Source organism: Cavia porcellus, unplaced genomic scaffold (genome assembly GCF_034190915.1).
Source record: "Cavia porcellus strain 051 isolate PalLab524CR breed Dunkin Hartley unplaced genomic scaffold, mCavPor4.1 scaffold_6, whole genome shotgun sequence".
Lineage (NCBI taxonomy): Eukaryota > Metazoa > Chordata > Mammalia > Rodentia > Caviidae > Cavia > Cavia porcellus.
Window position 1 is genome coordinate 66,341,926 of NW_026947489.1, and position 15,285 is coordinate 66,357,210.

The window sequence follows — 15,285 nt, forward strand, 5'->3', positions numbered from 1 at the left end:
TATGAAGAACTAACATTATTGAGATGTTACTATGTGCCGGTACTGTTTAAGTACTTTCCATCTCATTTAATCATCCCAATGATCCTAAAAGAAAACTACCTTACAAATGAGGTACAGACATAAAAGTTAATTAACTTTTATGTGAAGCCAGGACATGGGCCTAGGTAGTTTGGTTTAAGAGGTCAGTCCTTAAGACATCTTTAAAGTAACTCATTTGCTCAGAGTGTGTGCCTGTGAGTCAGGACTCAAGGTAAAGCCACATCTCTTCTCTGTGGGGTCAAAGCTGGAGAGAAACACCTGGAGGCACATCCCCTTTCCCTAACAGGAAGTGTTTTTACCAGTTGTGACACGGAAGGAAGCCAAGTGGAGGCCAGCCCTAACCTGTGCAGGAGCAGATTATATCCTAGGGAATAGGATTTGGGGAATTTGAGGCCTGAAACCTAAGAATAAAAACCAGACTGGTAGACTAAGAATCTCAGTACCAGGTCACCTTGCAAAATCTTTCTTTTTTGAGCTCAGTTTTTCATTTAATGTAACAATTCTCATCTGGCAAATAGGGAGATAGTTTTTTTTTTTTTTTAATACAATATTAAAGTGTTTTTTGAAACATTCTTTTAAGTTACAGAAAGAAGCCTATGTAAATGTAAACCTAATTTTAACTTTTATGGATCCTTTTTCCTTCCTTTAAAAAAGGAATTTAGTTTAATTGATTAAATACTTACAATACTAGCGATAACATCTATATACCATCCTCCTCACAAAGCTCCTGAATATCAGATATTAAAACATACACTCATACTTCAACTTTGAAACTGAAAAATCAGCATAAAAGAGACTGGAATCTTATTAGGATTCAAAAGTACAAACATAAGTAGCCGTTTAAAAGATCTATGTAATCACATTTTCTATGTTGAAACAAATTTCTCTATAAAGATAGTAAGATAGGATGGGAAAAAAATTCTGCAAAACTATTTCTATATCCATAACAGGTGTGCTTTTCTTCATACAAAAGCATTCTTGAAAAACTGTAAATCAGATCCTGTTTTAAATGCCTTAAGGGAGCTATTTAGAAGGAACCCTGCAGTGAATCCTTTGGTAAAGCAAATAATCCTTTTGTAATGGGAATCATTTCTCCCAATGTATCTAGTTTTTTTTTAAATCCCATTTTCATGTATCTGTTTTTCTTCAAAGGGGGCCATACCTATCTAAATACAACTGTATTTGCATATTGATTTTAACACCAATCTTCCTAAAGGAGTTTAACCCTAAAGTTCCTTGCAGCAGTGTTAGTGTTGCGTGGTTATTTAAAAAATCATTACAGTAAACCTGGAGATTTCTAAGTATGGATAAAAAATGTATTATTTCTCCTGCAGTCCTCTCCCTGTAGTGTCATGCAAATATCCATAAAAATCAGGAAACAGCACAGAATTACCTAAATTCTAGTAGACATATGCCTGTGCAGCCATTTATTATTTTCCTTCCCAATTTGCTCTCGCTCAGTTGGACAGGGCAGGATTCAAAGATCTAGGTCAACTAAGACCAAGTTGAGAAAAGAATTTCACATGCATTCTGGTTAGATTTCCCTCTAACTGTAGGTCTCCCAAGTCCCCAGGTCTGACAGAATTGTGAATCACTGCTTCCTGGGAGGGGGTGGGTTTTTTTTTTTTTTTTTTTGTCTTTTTCGTTTTTATCGGTACCAGGGATCGAACTCACGACCGCACACTTGCAAGGTAGGTGCTTATGCCGCTGAGCGAAATCCCCAGCCCCGAGTGGGCGTTTTTTATAAATACAATTCAGATTAAGAAATCAGACTCAGGATGACTCGTCTCCTTCTCAAAATGTACTGTCATTGTCACCCTAAATTGTATCAAGCTTACAGTAAAGAGGTGGGTTTTCAGCTGTTACCAACAAGATTCAAAGCAGGATTCCTGTGTACCTTCATGATGAAAACCTTACGTTGTTTTCACCAGGTTCCTATCCACAGAGGACACAGTGGCCACAGTGCCAGTGAGGATACCCATGAACAACAGACAGAAGCTACTTCTAAGACATGTATATTATATTGGAATTTATTTCTTTCCTATTTCACCTTTTCAAGCAAGAATACCACTTTTTGCCTCAAACAACTGTACTAGCTCTTACTAGAGACTGATAAAGCTTATCCAGCTCAATATTAAGTCCCACGTCCCTTTCCGGTCATACTGCCTGCTAAGAATAGGCCTATAAGGTAGCACTCCTGGAGATTTTTTACAGACTTGTGTATCCTCATCTGCCACAATATTCCATCTGTACTCAGACATTTTAGGTCAGAAGGAAAGCTGAGTGCTAGATAGGCCTGGAATGACCAGGTGAGGGCTGGCAACAATGCTCTGTGGCTTGAGTAGTCACCTGTCAGGGCACAATCTACGTGGGCACACAGAGGGGCTGCATGGCAGCCTGCTAGGTATCTGGGAAGAGTGCCACAGTGCAGAACAAGGTGCCTCTCAGTGACTCCTTTGCCCAGGTCCTCTTTACACTGTGGGAGAAGGGCAGTGGGGAACTAGAACTGCTTCACACTCAGGCTGGACAGTTCTCTATCTAAATTGATTGGTCACTTCTCTCTGAACAAAAGAGGAGGGTAAAGATCTAGGAAAGGACCTCAGGTCATAGCACTTGAGAGGCTAGGCTAGTGTGGCAATCCCACTCCATAACCACTCTCCCTGTTGCTGGTTTTGTAAGGCAGTAGAGGGATGACAGTGGGACACAAAAAGGCCTTGGAGGGGTGGGGCTCTATTTCTAGAAAAGGAGTTTTATTTTCTTACTTTTTTTTTTTGTATTTTTACCGATACCAGGGATCGAACTCACGGCCACAGGCTTGCAAAGCAGGTGCTTATGCTGCTGAGCTAAATCTCCAGCCCCAGAGTTTTATTTTCTTAAAGGCAAACAAAATACTGGGGTGTACTCCTCCCCAAAGTGACTCTATTAACCCTTAGTTCTGAGATACAGGGCTGAAACTTGTTTAGCAATACAAGCTCTGGGATCTGGGCTTATTTCACTTTTTTTCCTGAGGTAATTTTCATTTCAGTCAGAAATCAATGTATGTACTACTTTTATATTCTACTATAATCACAGATTTGCAAACTAGCAACTCTCTACTTTCCTACCTAAACTGGCCATATAAAATGACAAAAGATCTGGGCTGGGGATTTAGCTCAGTGGCATAAGCGCCTGCCTGGCAAGCGTGAGGTCGTGAGTTCGATCCCTGGTACCAAAAAAAAAAAAAAAAAAAAGACAAAAGATCTGAAGATCAATTTTGAAAACATGTGAAGGCTCAGCTCACAAAATCTGGACAGATGAATTTAGCTGTACAGAAATTAAATATTATTCTAAGAGAATAAACAAAATGATTATATTTTTGAACACAGTCAATCAACTGTGTACTGGTTTGTCTAAGTGTTCTGTGAGTGTTCCCTAGTGTACAGGCTGATTTGGAAAGAGATCAGGAATACAAGATAATATCCATTCCAATAGGCTTTCTCCTAAATCAGATTTTCTCAGTGCAATTGGCTTTAGATCACAAAGGAAAGAATCTCTGTTTAATTTAGATCAGGCTCAGTATTCAGCTGAGGTAAAATCTGAGGAACTCTTTTTTACAAAAGCAAACCATAGGAAATGAAAATCCCATTCTAGGCTTTTACATACATTTATTTTGTGTCTTAGATGATTACTTTAACTTTGCTTTTTGCCTCAATTTCCTTGTTTGGAAAATGATGTCAGTTTCACCCATTTTGTGAAAAAGTATTTTGGTAGTCTGTGGTTGTAGGTACTGTGAAAGGAACCAAAAGTCACTGTGAACTCTCAAAGAACTGGTTTCATATCTAGGCTCATCTGCTATGACACAGATATACCGTGTGCATGTGTGTGTGTGTGTGTGTGTGTGTGTGTGTGTGTGTGTGTGTGAGAGAGAGAGAGAGAGAGAGAGAGAGAGAGATCTCTAAAACATTGCAAATACCCTAGAGATGGGCCTACTACTATTTTCAGATGTGGGCCATAGCCACATAGAATTTTTGGTATCAAACTTGCCCAAATGCATCTTCTAATGATGAAGATTCAAAATAAATGATGGTGGCTGGGGATTTAGCTCAGTGGCATAAGTGCCTGCCTTGCAAGTGTGTGGTCATGAGTTTGATCCCTGGTACCGATAAAAAAAGAAAAAGACAAAAAAAAAAAAAAAAAAGCCAGACTCCATATTTGAGAAATACTTTTCAGATTCAAAGTAAATGCACATTAATCTGATCCTCACATTAGCCAAGTGGGAGTGCTGTTCCCATTTTACTGATGAAGAAACCGACGTTCAGAGAAGTTAAACAATTTACCTGCAAGTAACATGTTCAAGATTCATACATAATTATTTTCCATTTCGAATCCACTGCTCATGTTCCCAAGTTTCCCTGGGCCAGAGCCTGTCTCACAGTTAAAAGACTGTAGATTCTTAAGCATCATTTTAGTCAAGATTAAATAAAAAGGACTTTTTTCAGTGTGGATGGGAAATTGATAATGAGATGATTTGTAACTAACAATTAAATGGCAATAACTTAAGAAGAATCTCCTCCCTCTCCCATTCAAGTGCTTCTAAAGTTAAAAGGTACTGGGTGAAGGTGGGAGCAATATCACTTTACTTGGAGACAAGGAAGCTTTAGCCCCACATTCCTCACCATCCAGTCATTCTACAAACAGATGTACAGAAGATCCATCTCCTTACCATCCTGTTACTCTAAAGGGATGATAACAGCCATTGGGGGGTTAAAAAGAGGCAGTGAACCCCCAGTTAATGAGTAGAAATTCAGCAGGCAGTGTAAGATAAATGGAGCTCTCTCTGCTTCTGCTAGAGTCAGCATGAACTGCGGCCCTGCGGCTTGTTTGTGGCAAATGGAGTGCGCGAAATATCAAAGGGCAGTGATCCAGAAGAAGACCGACTTTGACAAATTTTAAATTGGCCAGAAAGAAAACCAGGGGGAGAAAAAAAGGAAAAAGAAAAAGAAAGAAAGAAAAAGAGAAAGAAAGAAAAAAGAAGAAAAATTATGCAATTTGCTGTGCCCTGCACTTGTGACATTGCTGTCTTTGTACAGAATTAGTGGGAAAAACAGCAGTGGGAAAAACAGCAGCAACAATTGCTAGATGCTGGGTGCAATTATGAGCCATCTCAGTGAGATGCTTATCAGTGGCTGAAGCTTTTAGAGCCCTCTCTATGTACAGTTGTAAGTAACTTGCTCTTGAGCTGCAGTTACTTTAATTAAAGTGTATGAGGTTGGTCAGAAGTAATTATCCTGTTTGGAAAAGAAAGAAAAAAACCACTTCAACAATTCTGGGTGGCAATAGATTTTAGAAGCAACTTTGCCAATTTCTTGTAAGCGTGCGTTTCCCATAAAAGGATCAGGCTGCAGCCAGTTAGTGTTACTGGTGGCTGTTACTTAATGGCAAACAATGGGACACAACAGGGTTTATTGTATATCCAGTCACTGTGTTTGGCAAGCAACATAGCTCAGGATTCCAACTGCCTGGTGGTGCAGTCTTCACACTGTAGGCAAATACTTGGCAGTTTTTCTGTTCCCCAATAGTGAAGATACAGAGCCCACAAATGGTACTTTATTACTGAAATCACTCTTTGGAACGTAAATGAGCTAGAATCTTTCTTTTTTATTTCTTCCATTCAGTGAATTTCACTACTTTTTAAAGACAACCTCTCTGTTCCTTTAGAAAAACCAAACCAAACCAACCAACAAAAGAACCTCAAATCAATTATCTTTACTGACACAAAAGGTGCTCAATGGGAGACAGAGGCAGAAAGACAGTGTTTTAAAAGAATCTAAAACTCATTCAGACCCTGGGCTCAACATAGGGCTCCCATGGTTTATTCTTATGTTCAAATTGCAAGTGCCTTCCAAAACCTCTGAAAACAAATGAGCAACAGAGCAATGGCTGGCAGCATCAAGCATGAATGCTCCCAGGGCTATTGCTGTTGCAGCCGCTATTTGGAAGCACACAGGGCACAGTCTTTACTTCCATTTCCCTAGCTCAGGATGACCCTGGAACACTGTGTGGACAGAGATTCCAGGTTTTCTATAACAACACATTGACTTTCACATTCCTCAGAAATGGAGACAGACTCTTCAAAGGGACAAGCAGAAAGAAGACATGTTGAAGGCTCGCATATTCCTTGCCTCATTAGCCTGCTCCCAACAGCAACGTCTAGCTAATCATTATTTACAGGAATATCCTAGAAAAGTAGTGTATTTCTACTATAAGGAAATATCAGAAGAAAATTCAAGTGATTTTTGCTTTTTTTTTTAGGATTCACTTTCCCTCCTATTACACACACTATTTCATTCTACCAGGGTTCTTACCATACAGAGGACAGTAAATAAAGATTATCATGAATTTGATCAAATGCTTCAATGCTTCCTTCTTTGGCCTATGAATGCACTCATTACAAATCAGCTGAATGGCTCATTGATTTGCCAGGACGACAAGCAGACATACCCAATCGCTCAGCCAAGCGGATGTAGACTGGATCCACCCTACGCATGGTTTTCACCAGATCCTTTTTGCGGAATCTGATTTCTACTGTCCCTTCTGGCTCCAGAACTGATCCCCTGGATCAGAGAGAAACAAAACAAAACAGAAATAGAGGCACTTTAAAGAAAACAGACAACAGAATGAGGCAAGTTACAATTTGTGGACCAGGAAATAGCTTCATTATGGTTTTCCCCACCCATGGTTCACAGAAGTCACTCCAGAGAGAAAAGCAGGCACCAGAGAAGTGTCTGAGTGAGGTACGAGAAAGACCTGGCAAAAAGCAATTAAAATAATTCTTATTACTATACCAGCTGACTTCTATCTCAACAGGAGAATACAGATTCCACCACCTGCAGTGGATAAGGGCAACTGAAATCATATTATTTTCTAGGGGAGGAAGAGAAAGAAAAGAAAAAAAAGAGATGCTATCGGTGTGAAGGCAGGGCAACCACTTCTAGCAGTTAGGCTGTACTAACGAGGGCTCAATGTTGATCATCCTATATCACAGTGGTCAGCCTGCTGACAGGACTAGGGTCAGATACACTAGATCAGGTCAAAGGGTAGATAAAAGATTCTGCCCACTGCAATGGAAAGTAGCAAAGTGAAAGGTATCAGCTAGTAATACTAATGATATCCTCTCACCAGAAATTATCCCCTAAATACATTAAAATTATTATGTTTAAAAAATTTCAGCAAATGCCTACTATGTAAGTATAAGGCATTGTTTTAAGTGCTAACAGATAAATACTTTTAAAAAATCCTATGCCCAGTGAACATATACTATGATTTAGGGTACTGATACTATCCCTATTTTATGAATGAGAAAAGTGAGGTATTGGAAGTTTAAGAAATTTGTCCAACGGGCTAGGGATTTAGCTCAGTGGTGTAAACACCTGCCTGGCAAAGCATGAGGTTGTAAGTTTGATTCCTGGTAACAAAAAAAAAAAGAAAGAAAGAAATTTGTTCAAATCTAGTAAGTAGCAGAACTGGATTTGAAGCCAGATAATATGATTCCAAAGTCTTTAGAGGAATGGTCTCTGATCTGATTATCAGATCAAGAGCTAGATTAGGACCTAAAAATAACAAAACTCTCAATGTAGAATGCAAGTCTGTTGATTTGACAGTAAAACTACTAGATTTCTCTAAGCAGCTTTGAAGTAGAAAGCTCAGTTTCTTTGGGGAAAGAGAGAAACAGGTGCTGCAATAAAATGAGTGGATATAGGAATGTGCATGCCAAATGTCAAGGAAATACTTAGGAAAAGTATTAAGAAGCCTACTTAGCAAAGGGTTGAGAAACATTATTCAAGGATGTTGGATTTGGTCTGTTTTACCTGAGTAATTTGAAGAGCCAACTTCCAGAAAACCTGGGCTTCTCTCTTGCAGCTTTTTGGGCACTACAAATGCTGTGTCCTCCAGCCTCCTGGAATGCCAGTGGAAACCCTAGGCTCCAAAGGCAGAAAGCTGGTACTCATCAATGGCCAGCCAGCTCAATCAATAAACACAGAGAAGCAGCCCACGAAGTACAAAGACAGCTCCAAATTCTCCGTAATGATTGAGTTTAAATTCTAGAATTCCAGATTAACAATGCAGTCCTTCTACTCTAACTCACTTATGCTCCCTCTTCCACACACTTAAGAAAGAGACGGTGAAACAGGGCATGGTGGGGCAATACTGTTATCTTAGCCCTCTGGGAGATGGAGGCAAGAGGGCTGAAAGTTTGAGCCCAGCCTGGGTAATGAGCAACTTAGTGAAACCCCATCTCAAAAGAAAAACAAACAAAAAGGAAATAAATCAAACACACAAGTAATACTGCACTGCTCCTCTGCTGTGAGAAAATGAAAGTGTAAATAAGAACTAAAATGTATAACAGATATTGTGAAATATAGGAAGAAAATGTTCAAAAGAAAAAAAGGGGAACACTAGGGAGATGGGAGGGGGAAAGAAGGAAGGGAAAAGAAAATAAGATAAAGAAAAAATGGAAACAAAGCTTTTGTGAATAAGGAGAAGAAAAGGGGTTGAAGGGAGGGTAGGGCAGTGGGGGGAAAAAGCATCAAGTTACATTATGAAGGAGCACAAATTCCCTATAATGAACGTGATCATTATATATACCTAAGGTGTAATAATAAATTTAAAAACAAAAAACAGCACACACAAATATACATATAAATAAACAGGCTGTAGTTGTGGCTCAGAGACTAGGCCCTTGGCTCAATGCTTAGTACCATTAAAAACCAAACCAAAACAAACCTTAGGACAATGAAAACAGTCACTAGTCACAGGTGAATAACAAGTGGGAGTGGAGAATGGAGTTTAAAGGTGTCTGGAAGAGAGGGCTTCACAGCCCTAAAGGAATCTAGCATGGGGGATTATCCTGAGAATGCTCAATTCAGGGCTGGTTTAGTAGACATTAGTTAGAAAGCCTACTTTTCTGACCTTGGAGTTCTTTAGCAATGGACTGAATCAAATAAAACTGTCGTGGTCATAATGTTGTCTGGAGGAAAACAACAGCAAAAAAGTCCCTAGTCAGTAAATAGAAATAAGGAAGGCACTCTACCTGCTTTCTCGGTCAGCGTACATCTCCATGTGCCTGGGGTTGATGGTGGGGTCAATCACAACCCAGGAGCCACCCCGCAGCTCAGCCTGCGGAGGAATGTAAACCATCACTGGCTGGGAGCACTCCCGCAAGCTATCCACGATGTAAGCACCAAACTTCAGCACTTGGTCATACATATCTAAGGAGTGAAAAAAATTAGAAATTATGATGTTTACCCTCTCCCAATATTCTTTTGTCTTTTTCGTTTTCATCGGTACCAGGGATCAAACTCACGACTGCCTGCTTGCAAGGCAGGCGCTTATGCCGCTGAGCTAAATCCCCAGCCCCTTCTCCCAATATTCTTAACAGCATGGCACACATAGAAAGTATTTTTTTATGGCATACTATGATTCCCTGAGGAGGCTGTTCATGGCCAGAGGTGACAATTACGTGTGCTGCAACCACCTCAGGTCCTGAGTGGCTACTCTGAAGGACTGATATATTCACCTGTTTGTGAAGATCTCAGATGACCTTCAAAAGCACAGGAGAGAAATCTACTCTTACATAAGATACAGTATGCAAGCCCTCCAGATTGTATATCCATTTTATATCTTTCCTGAATTTCTGTACTAAGATATCAGCACATTAATTCATATTTGCAATGCAAATGTTAAGTATTTTTCATGTCAATATGTGATCTCTCCCACTACATTAAGTTTTCTGAAGGAACTACTCTAGCTCTTTACATGTCCTCTCATGAGTCTTAGCATATGATAGTCTTTAAAGTGTACAACTATTGGAAATGGATCCTTTGGAAATTTCACTTTAAAAACTAGATCTATCTCATCTCAGCAGCAGTAGAAAAATAAAAAAATAAAAACTAGATCTACCTAGTTCCTAGTGTGTAATCAGCCAGCGTTCAGTAAGTATCTGCTGAATGAATGAGCACATACACATTTTAGAAAGATTACAAGGAAGACAACCAAAGTATTTAATACTGTACATACATTTTTATAGGATATCAATGAGAAAAAAATATATATTATCACATAGTCACATACCACCACCTCTTCATTCTGCTAGAGTATGCTCTGTAATGCTCCCAAGGCCAGAAGCAGCCTGAAGAAAAGGACACCTGGTATATAAATAGTCTTTGGAAAGCTGGGTCAGTTACTTAGTTTTCAATTTTTTATGGAGTTCTTCTTATTTCCTAGCTCCTTGAACTCTAAATTGCTAGTTTGAGCTTTATGATTCCAAATGCCTAATGAGTATTTCAGTGAAGTAACAACGGGGCCTTTCTAAATACCAAATAACAGGTTCTACTGAGTTCAAACTTTCCTATCAAAGAGAAGATCTCAATTTGAAATAAATCAATTCTGGAAATCCAAGGTAAAGAGCATTTTTCAAGAAGTTAAGAGCAAACCAAATAGAAACTGCTTTCATTGTAGTTACTGGCAAATTAAACTGCCACCTTCTCGAAAGATGGCTCTATATAAACCATCAGTGAGCACAGCTCATGGCAAGGCACATGCCTCTGTCCACTGCCCAACCTGACTTGTCTGTGAAGATTTCAAAAACTCCAAGTTGGCCTAGGAAACAGTCTCTACACTATCTGGAATGTGCATGTTCATATACTCTATATATGTGATCAGAGAAATGACATTTATTCCTTTGGAGGAAAGCAAAGACCAAAAAAAAAAAAAATTTACTGCTAATTACACAACTGCTATACGAAGAGCAGGGAATAAAGGACTTTAAGAGCTTTATACTAATTCTGTGGTTATGAAAATAATTGCTCAGTTCAAATTATTTTAACTAAATTAATTCTTTAGTGGATATTTCAACTAGTGCTCCATAATAAAATAATTGTGTAATTAGCAGTACATTTTTCAATGCTGCCAAAAGCAGTTTAGCACAAGTAAAAGAAAAGAAGGATCTTCAGTGGCCTTGTATACAGAGAAGTGAAGGCATAGACAAAAGGTGAAGATAAAAAATAGAAGAGCATAAAAAGTCATTTTACCTGGGAAAAAACCCTCCAACAACAACATCTTATAGATAAACGAAGACAAAGTTTCTAGCCTCTTTGCTACCCAAATGCTGGGGAATCAAACCAATGTCATCATACATGTTCAGCAAACACTCTACCAGTGAGCCATACCACAGGCCCTTTCCACAACCTTTTATCCACTTGTTTGTTCAATCATATCAAAATTTCCAACTCCCCAAAGGGGAAGACTATTTAAAATGTATTTTCATTTGTTAATTTTTTTTTTTTTTTGTCTTTTTCCTTTTTATCAGTACCAGGGATCGAACTCACGACTGCCTGCTTACAAGGCAGGCGCTTATGCCGCTGAGTTAAATCCCCAGCCCCCCATTTGTTAATTTTTAAGAGCCACTTAATTTCATTTCATATAGAAAGTATCTGGAACAAAGCTGAGTATATTTGCATTTTTCATGTTTGTGAAATGTACTTTGGTTCCTCCTTTTCATCATTATGGATAGCATACCGTGTACCCAGACTGTACTGTGCACACATATAGACATATGCACGTACATACACACGAATCATTTAAACATGAGTTCATCCTATACATATTCAAGTTTCAAGAGAAAAAATGGAAAATTAGTTAAATAAGAGTAAGCAGAAGACAGCCTGGAATTTAGCTCAACAATGTAAGCACCTGCCTGGCAAGTGTGAAGTTGTGAGTTCGATCCCTGGTACTAAAATAAAACAAAACAAACAAAAAAAAGAGTAAGCAGTAGCAGCAAGACTCAAACTCAGATCTTTTTGGCTTTAAAAATTTACCTCCTACTATCTCATTTTAACTTTAATTCTCTTATTGCTAGGAGAGACCATGAGGCTGGGGTAACCTCTTTCTAACATCTAATATAATGGCAAAGTAAAAACAACAACAATAAAACAATACAAAAACAGAAAAAAAAGACTTTTTTTTTGGTCTATTTCCTTTTTATCGGTACGGGGGATCGAACTCACGACTGCCTGCTTGCAAGGCAGGTGCTTATGCCGCTGAGCTAAACCCCAGCCCCTAGGAAAAAAAAAAAAAGACTTAAATAAACGATTGAATACCACCAAATGTTGCCTGAATTTTCCTCTATGTCTAGAAGTATCAGAAACTGTACTGATGACCCTAAAAGCTACATGAAGGGCTTGAATCTGGCTGCCAAACAAGTATCTTCAAACAGCAAAAATTAAGAGTAGAAAAGGGGCATTAGACTTCATTAAAGGAGACATGCTTGGAACTAAAATAACACCTCTATCTAACCTGGAAACCAACAGATCCACAATCCAAGCAAACAACTCTCAAACAGCAGACTATTAAAATATAAACAAACACAAATTTTACAATCTACATGTTTATACTGAATTGCCGCTGCCCCAAAACCATGCATTTTGAAAGGCACCTTTAAATCATTTGGCCACAGTCTGACATATAACTGTCTAAAATCCCTTTATATTTAAAAGACAGAGTGAAAATACAACCAACAGTAGCAGGAAAGGAAGATCCCCAAAGGTTTATACTAGAAATCAATCTAGGGAGTTTTAAAGCTATACATATGCTGTCAGTTCTTGGCTCTGAGAAATGCACTAGGAAATAGAAAACACTGATAGGTTCTTCACCAGAGAGGCAGGAGCTTTGAGTTTTCTAGTATTCTTGGCAAAGCAGGTCTGCATGTCTGGTGTTCACATGCAGCCTTTGAAGCATGTTCTCAGCACCCAGGTACCACCCCTGCTTAGGGTTTTCATTGTTACACAACATGGATAAACTGTGGCAGCCACATGTACCAAACAACAGAGAAGTGGCTGAAAGTGTTTCCACAGAGCCCCATACTGGAACATATTTTATTGACTTGGGCAAGATTATCTGTTAGAAGTTAAAGGTAAACATTATGCATACATAAGCTGCATATGCATAATGTCTCTCATGAGTTCATTATGGCTGGGAGAAACTGTATTTCAATATCCGAGTAATCAGAGACTTTAAAATAGACTTTCATTCCAGTTAAAGTTTTCAATGAATGTGTTTTTTTATTGTTATTTATAACCTGTCCCAGGAAAAAATAATAAGTATAACATGAAAAGCCAACTGAGAGTGACCCTGCAGCACCAGCAGCGAGGCGGCTTAATATCACTGGGATTTGCATCCTATCAAGCTATTCATGCTGAGGCTGGGACCCTGGTGCTAATTTCTAGTAAATTTCACGCTTGATGTCTCCCTGTTGTGGGTCATTGCCGGTTCGTCTAAATAAACTGCTTCCAAATGGCTCTTCCATCTAAATATTCAGCCAGTTTTTATAATTTAATTTTGCATTATGCTGAATAGCCTTCCGGCCAGATAGAGCTCATTGGAAAAAAAAGCACCAATACCATCTTGACAAGCTTTTATTTATTTATTTATATTTTTACTGCTTGAATTAGACCTCCTAGGCCGACTAGTAAAGAGTTTTTTTTCCCCCTCCACTAATGTCAATTTTCAGCATAGCAAGAGCTGTCTCTAATCTTTTCCTACTCATTACACACAATTTTGGAGTCATTTTACCCACAGTGCAGTCGGCTCCTGGCTGTGTGTTTGTGTGCACTGAGGGATGGCATAATTGTTTATTTTCCCTCCCTGCATAATCCCCAGTCAGTATTGAAACTAAAACTGCAAACATCTCCCCAAGGGATGTAGAGAATGACAAGAGGCTCTCAGTTTAGGTCCCTTTACATGAGATAATACAATAGGTAGGAACATTCTGACCTGTATGTAAATATGAAAGGCCCAGTTCCTCCCCCTCCTACTTCTACACAGATTTCTATCTTCCCTAAAGCTTATTTGTCTTGTGTAAATGGGTACATCAGCACCAAAATTCAGAATACACAATTGGCCTTTCTTTTTGACCAGGAGAGGGAGAGAAGAAGGGATGGGCAGTTACTATTTACTAAGTGCAGAGTTTAGTAGGGGATAATGAAAAAGTTTGGGATATAGACAGTAGTGGTGGTTATACAACCTTGTGAATATTTAACACCACTGAATTATACACTGACAAATAGTTAAAGTGATAAATATAATGTTTTTGGAGACAAGATCTTACTATTTTGCCTTGAACTTGTGATCCTACCAAGTACAATAGCTTGGATTACTGGCCTGGATCTGGCAGTATTATTATGTATATTTATCACATTAAAAAATTTTAAAGTCTTAAAATTTCTCTTTACAGTACTAAAAAAGATCACTAAAGGAGGGTGGAGCATTGCTAGATTACGTTTCTCAGTAATCTTAACATTCTGCTCCAGATTTTCTAGTTTACCTGGTTCTGAGATCTCAGATCAACCAGCTATGCTACAGAAAATCAAGATCTACATTCCTCTCCCAATTCTTGACATTTTTTAGCTGAATCATCTTGGGAGATTTACTTACCCTCAATTTGTATAAAATGTGGATAACAATATAACCTATCTCTTACAAGTGCAAATTGTGATCACTATATAGAATAATACATGTAAAACAGTAGTTTCTGGTGAAAAGCACTCAATGAATCTTTATTGTTGTTTTTCTTATTGTTATAGGGCTAGCAGCAGAATCAATAGTCTTCCTGGAAATGGATTGCTGACATTTTTGAACTCTAAACTCTAGTTAGAGAGGATAGCCCCACTTTTTCCCGAGTATGTGCTGGGAAAAATGTATTTACAGTTGCCCCTGCAGGAAGGCCATCAAAGAAGATAGTATTGCATTCTCTCAGAGCTTTCCAGTCAATGAAGTCAAGTGAAATCTAATGCTAACTGAACCTCATATGTAGACTGAAAGGGGAGTGCGCCTACCTTTTTCCCTCTAGCTTTGGTGTGGTAACAACCTCTTTTGAACCTCCTGGTATTCTGTTCATACGTCATCACTATATCATTCTTTTTTTCTTTTCTTTCTTTCTTTCTTTCTTTCTTTCTTTCTTTCTTTCTTTCTTTCTTTCTTTCTTTCTTTTTTGTATCGGGGATCAAACTCATGACCTCAGGCTTGCCAAACAGGAGCTTATGCAACTGAGCTACAGACCCCAGTGATAACGAATCACTTTATCATTCTGCTCAAGACATTTTCCTCGACTTCGTGAAGCAATGTCTGACATATTTTTCCCCCCGAGGTCACTACTACAGTTTCTTGCACATTCAGTAAAAATGTGTAGGATTGGCCTCTCAGTTTCTCATA

The 15,285-nt window shown here is 38.7% G+C and overlaps 1 protein-coding gene across 5 annotated transcripts in view; it reads right to left on the reverse strand.

Annotated features, from left to right (window-relative positions):
* Acaca (acetyl-CoA carboxylase alpha) overlaps positions 1–15,285 on the reverse strand; it is a 308,031-nt gene that overhangs the window by 18,148 nt on the left and 274,598 nt on the right. For all 5 annotated transcript variants that reach the window (XM_013152137.3, XM_005003514.4, XM_003469462.5 and 2 more), the window contains 2 exons: positions 9,110–9,287; positions 6,520–6,632 (listed from right to left, as the gene is read on the reverse strand). In XM_013152137.3, coding sequence (XP_013007591.1) covers positions 6,520–6,632; positions 9,110–9,287 — 291 coding nt within the window. The remainder of the gene's footprint in view (positions 1–6,519; positions 6,633–9,109; positions 9,288–15,285) is intronic.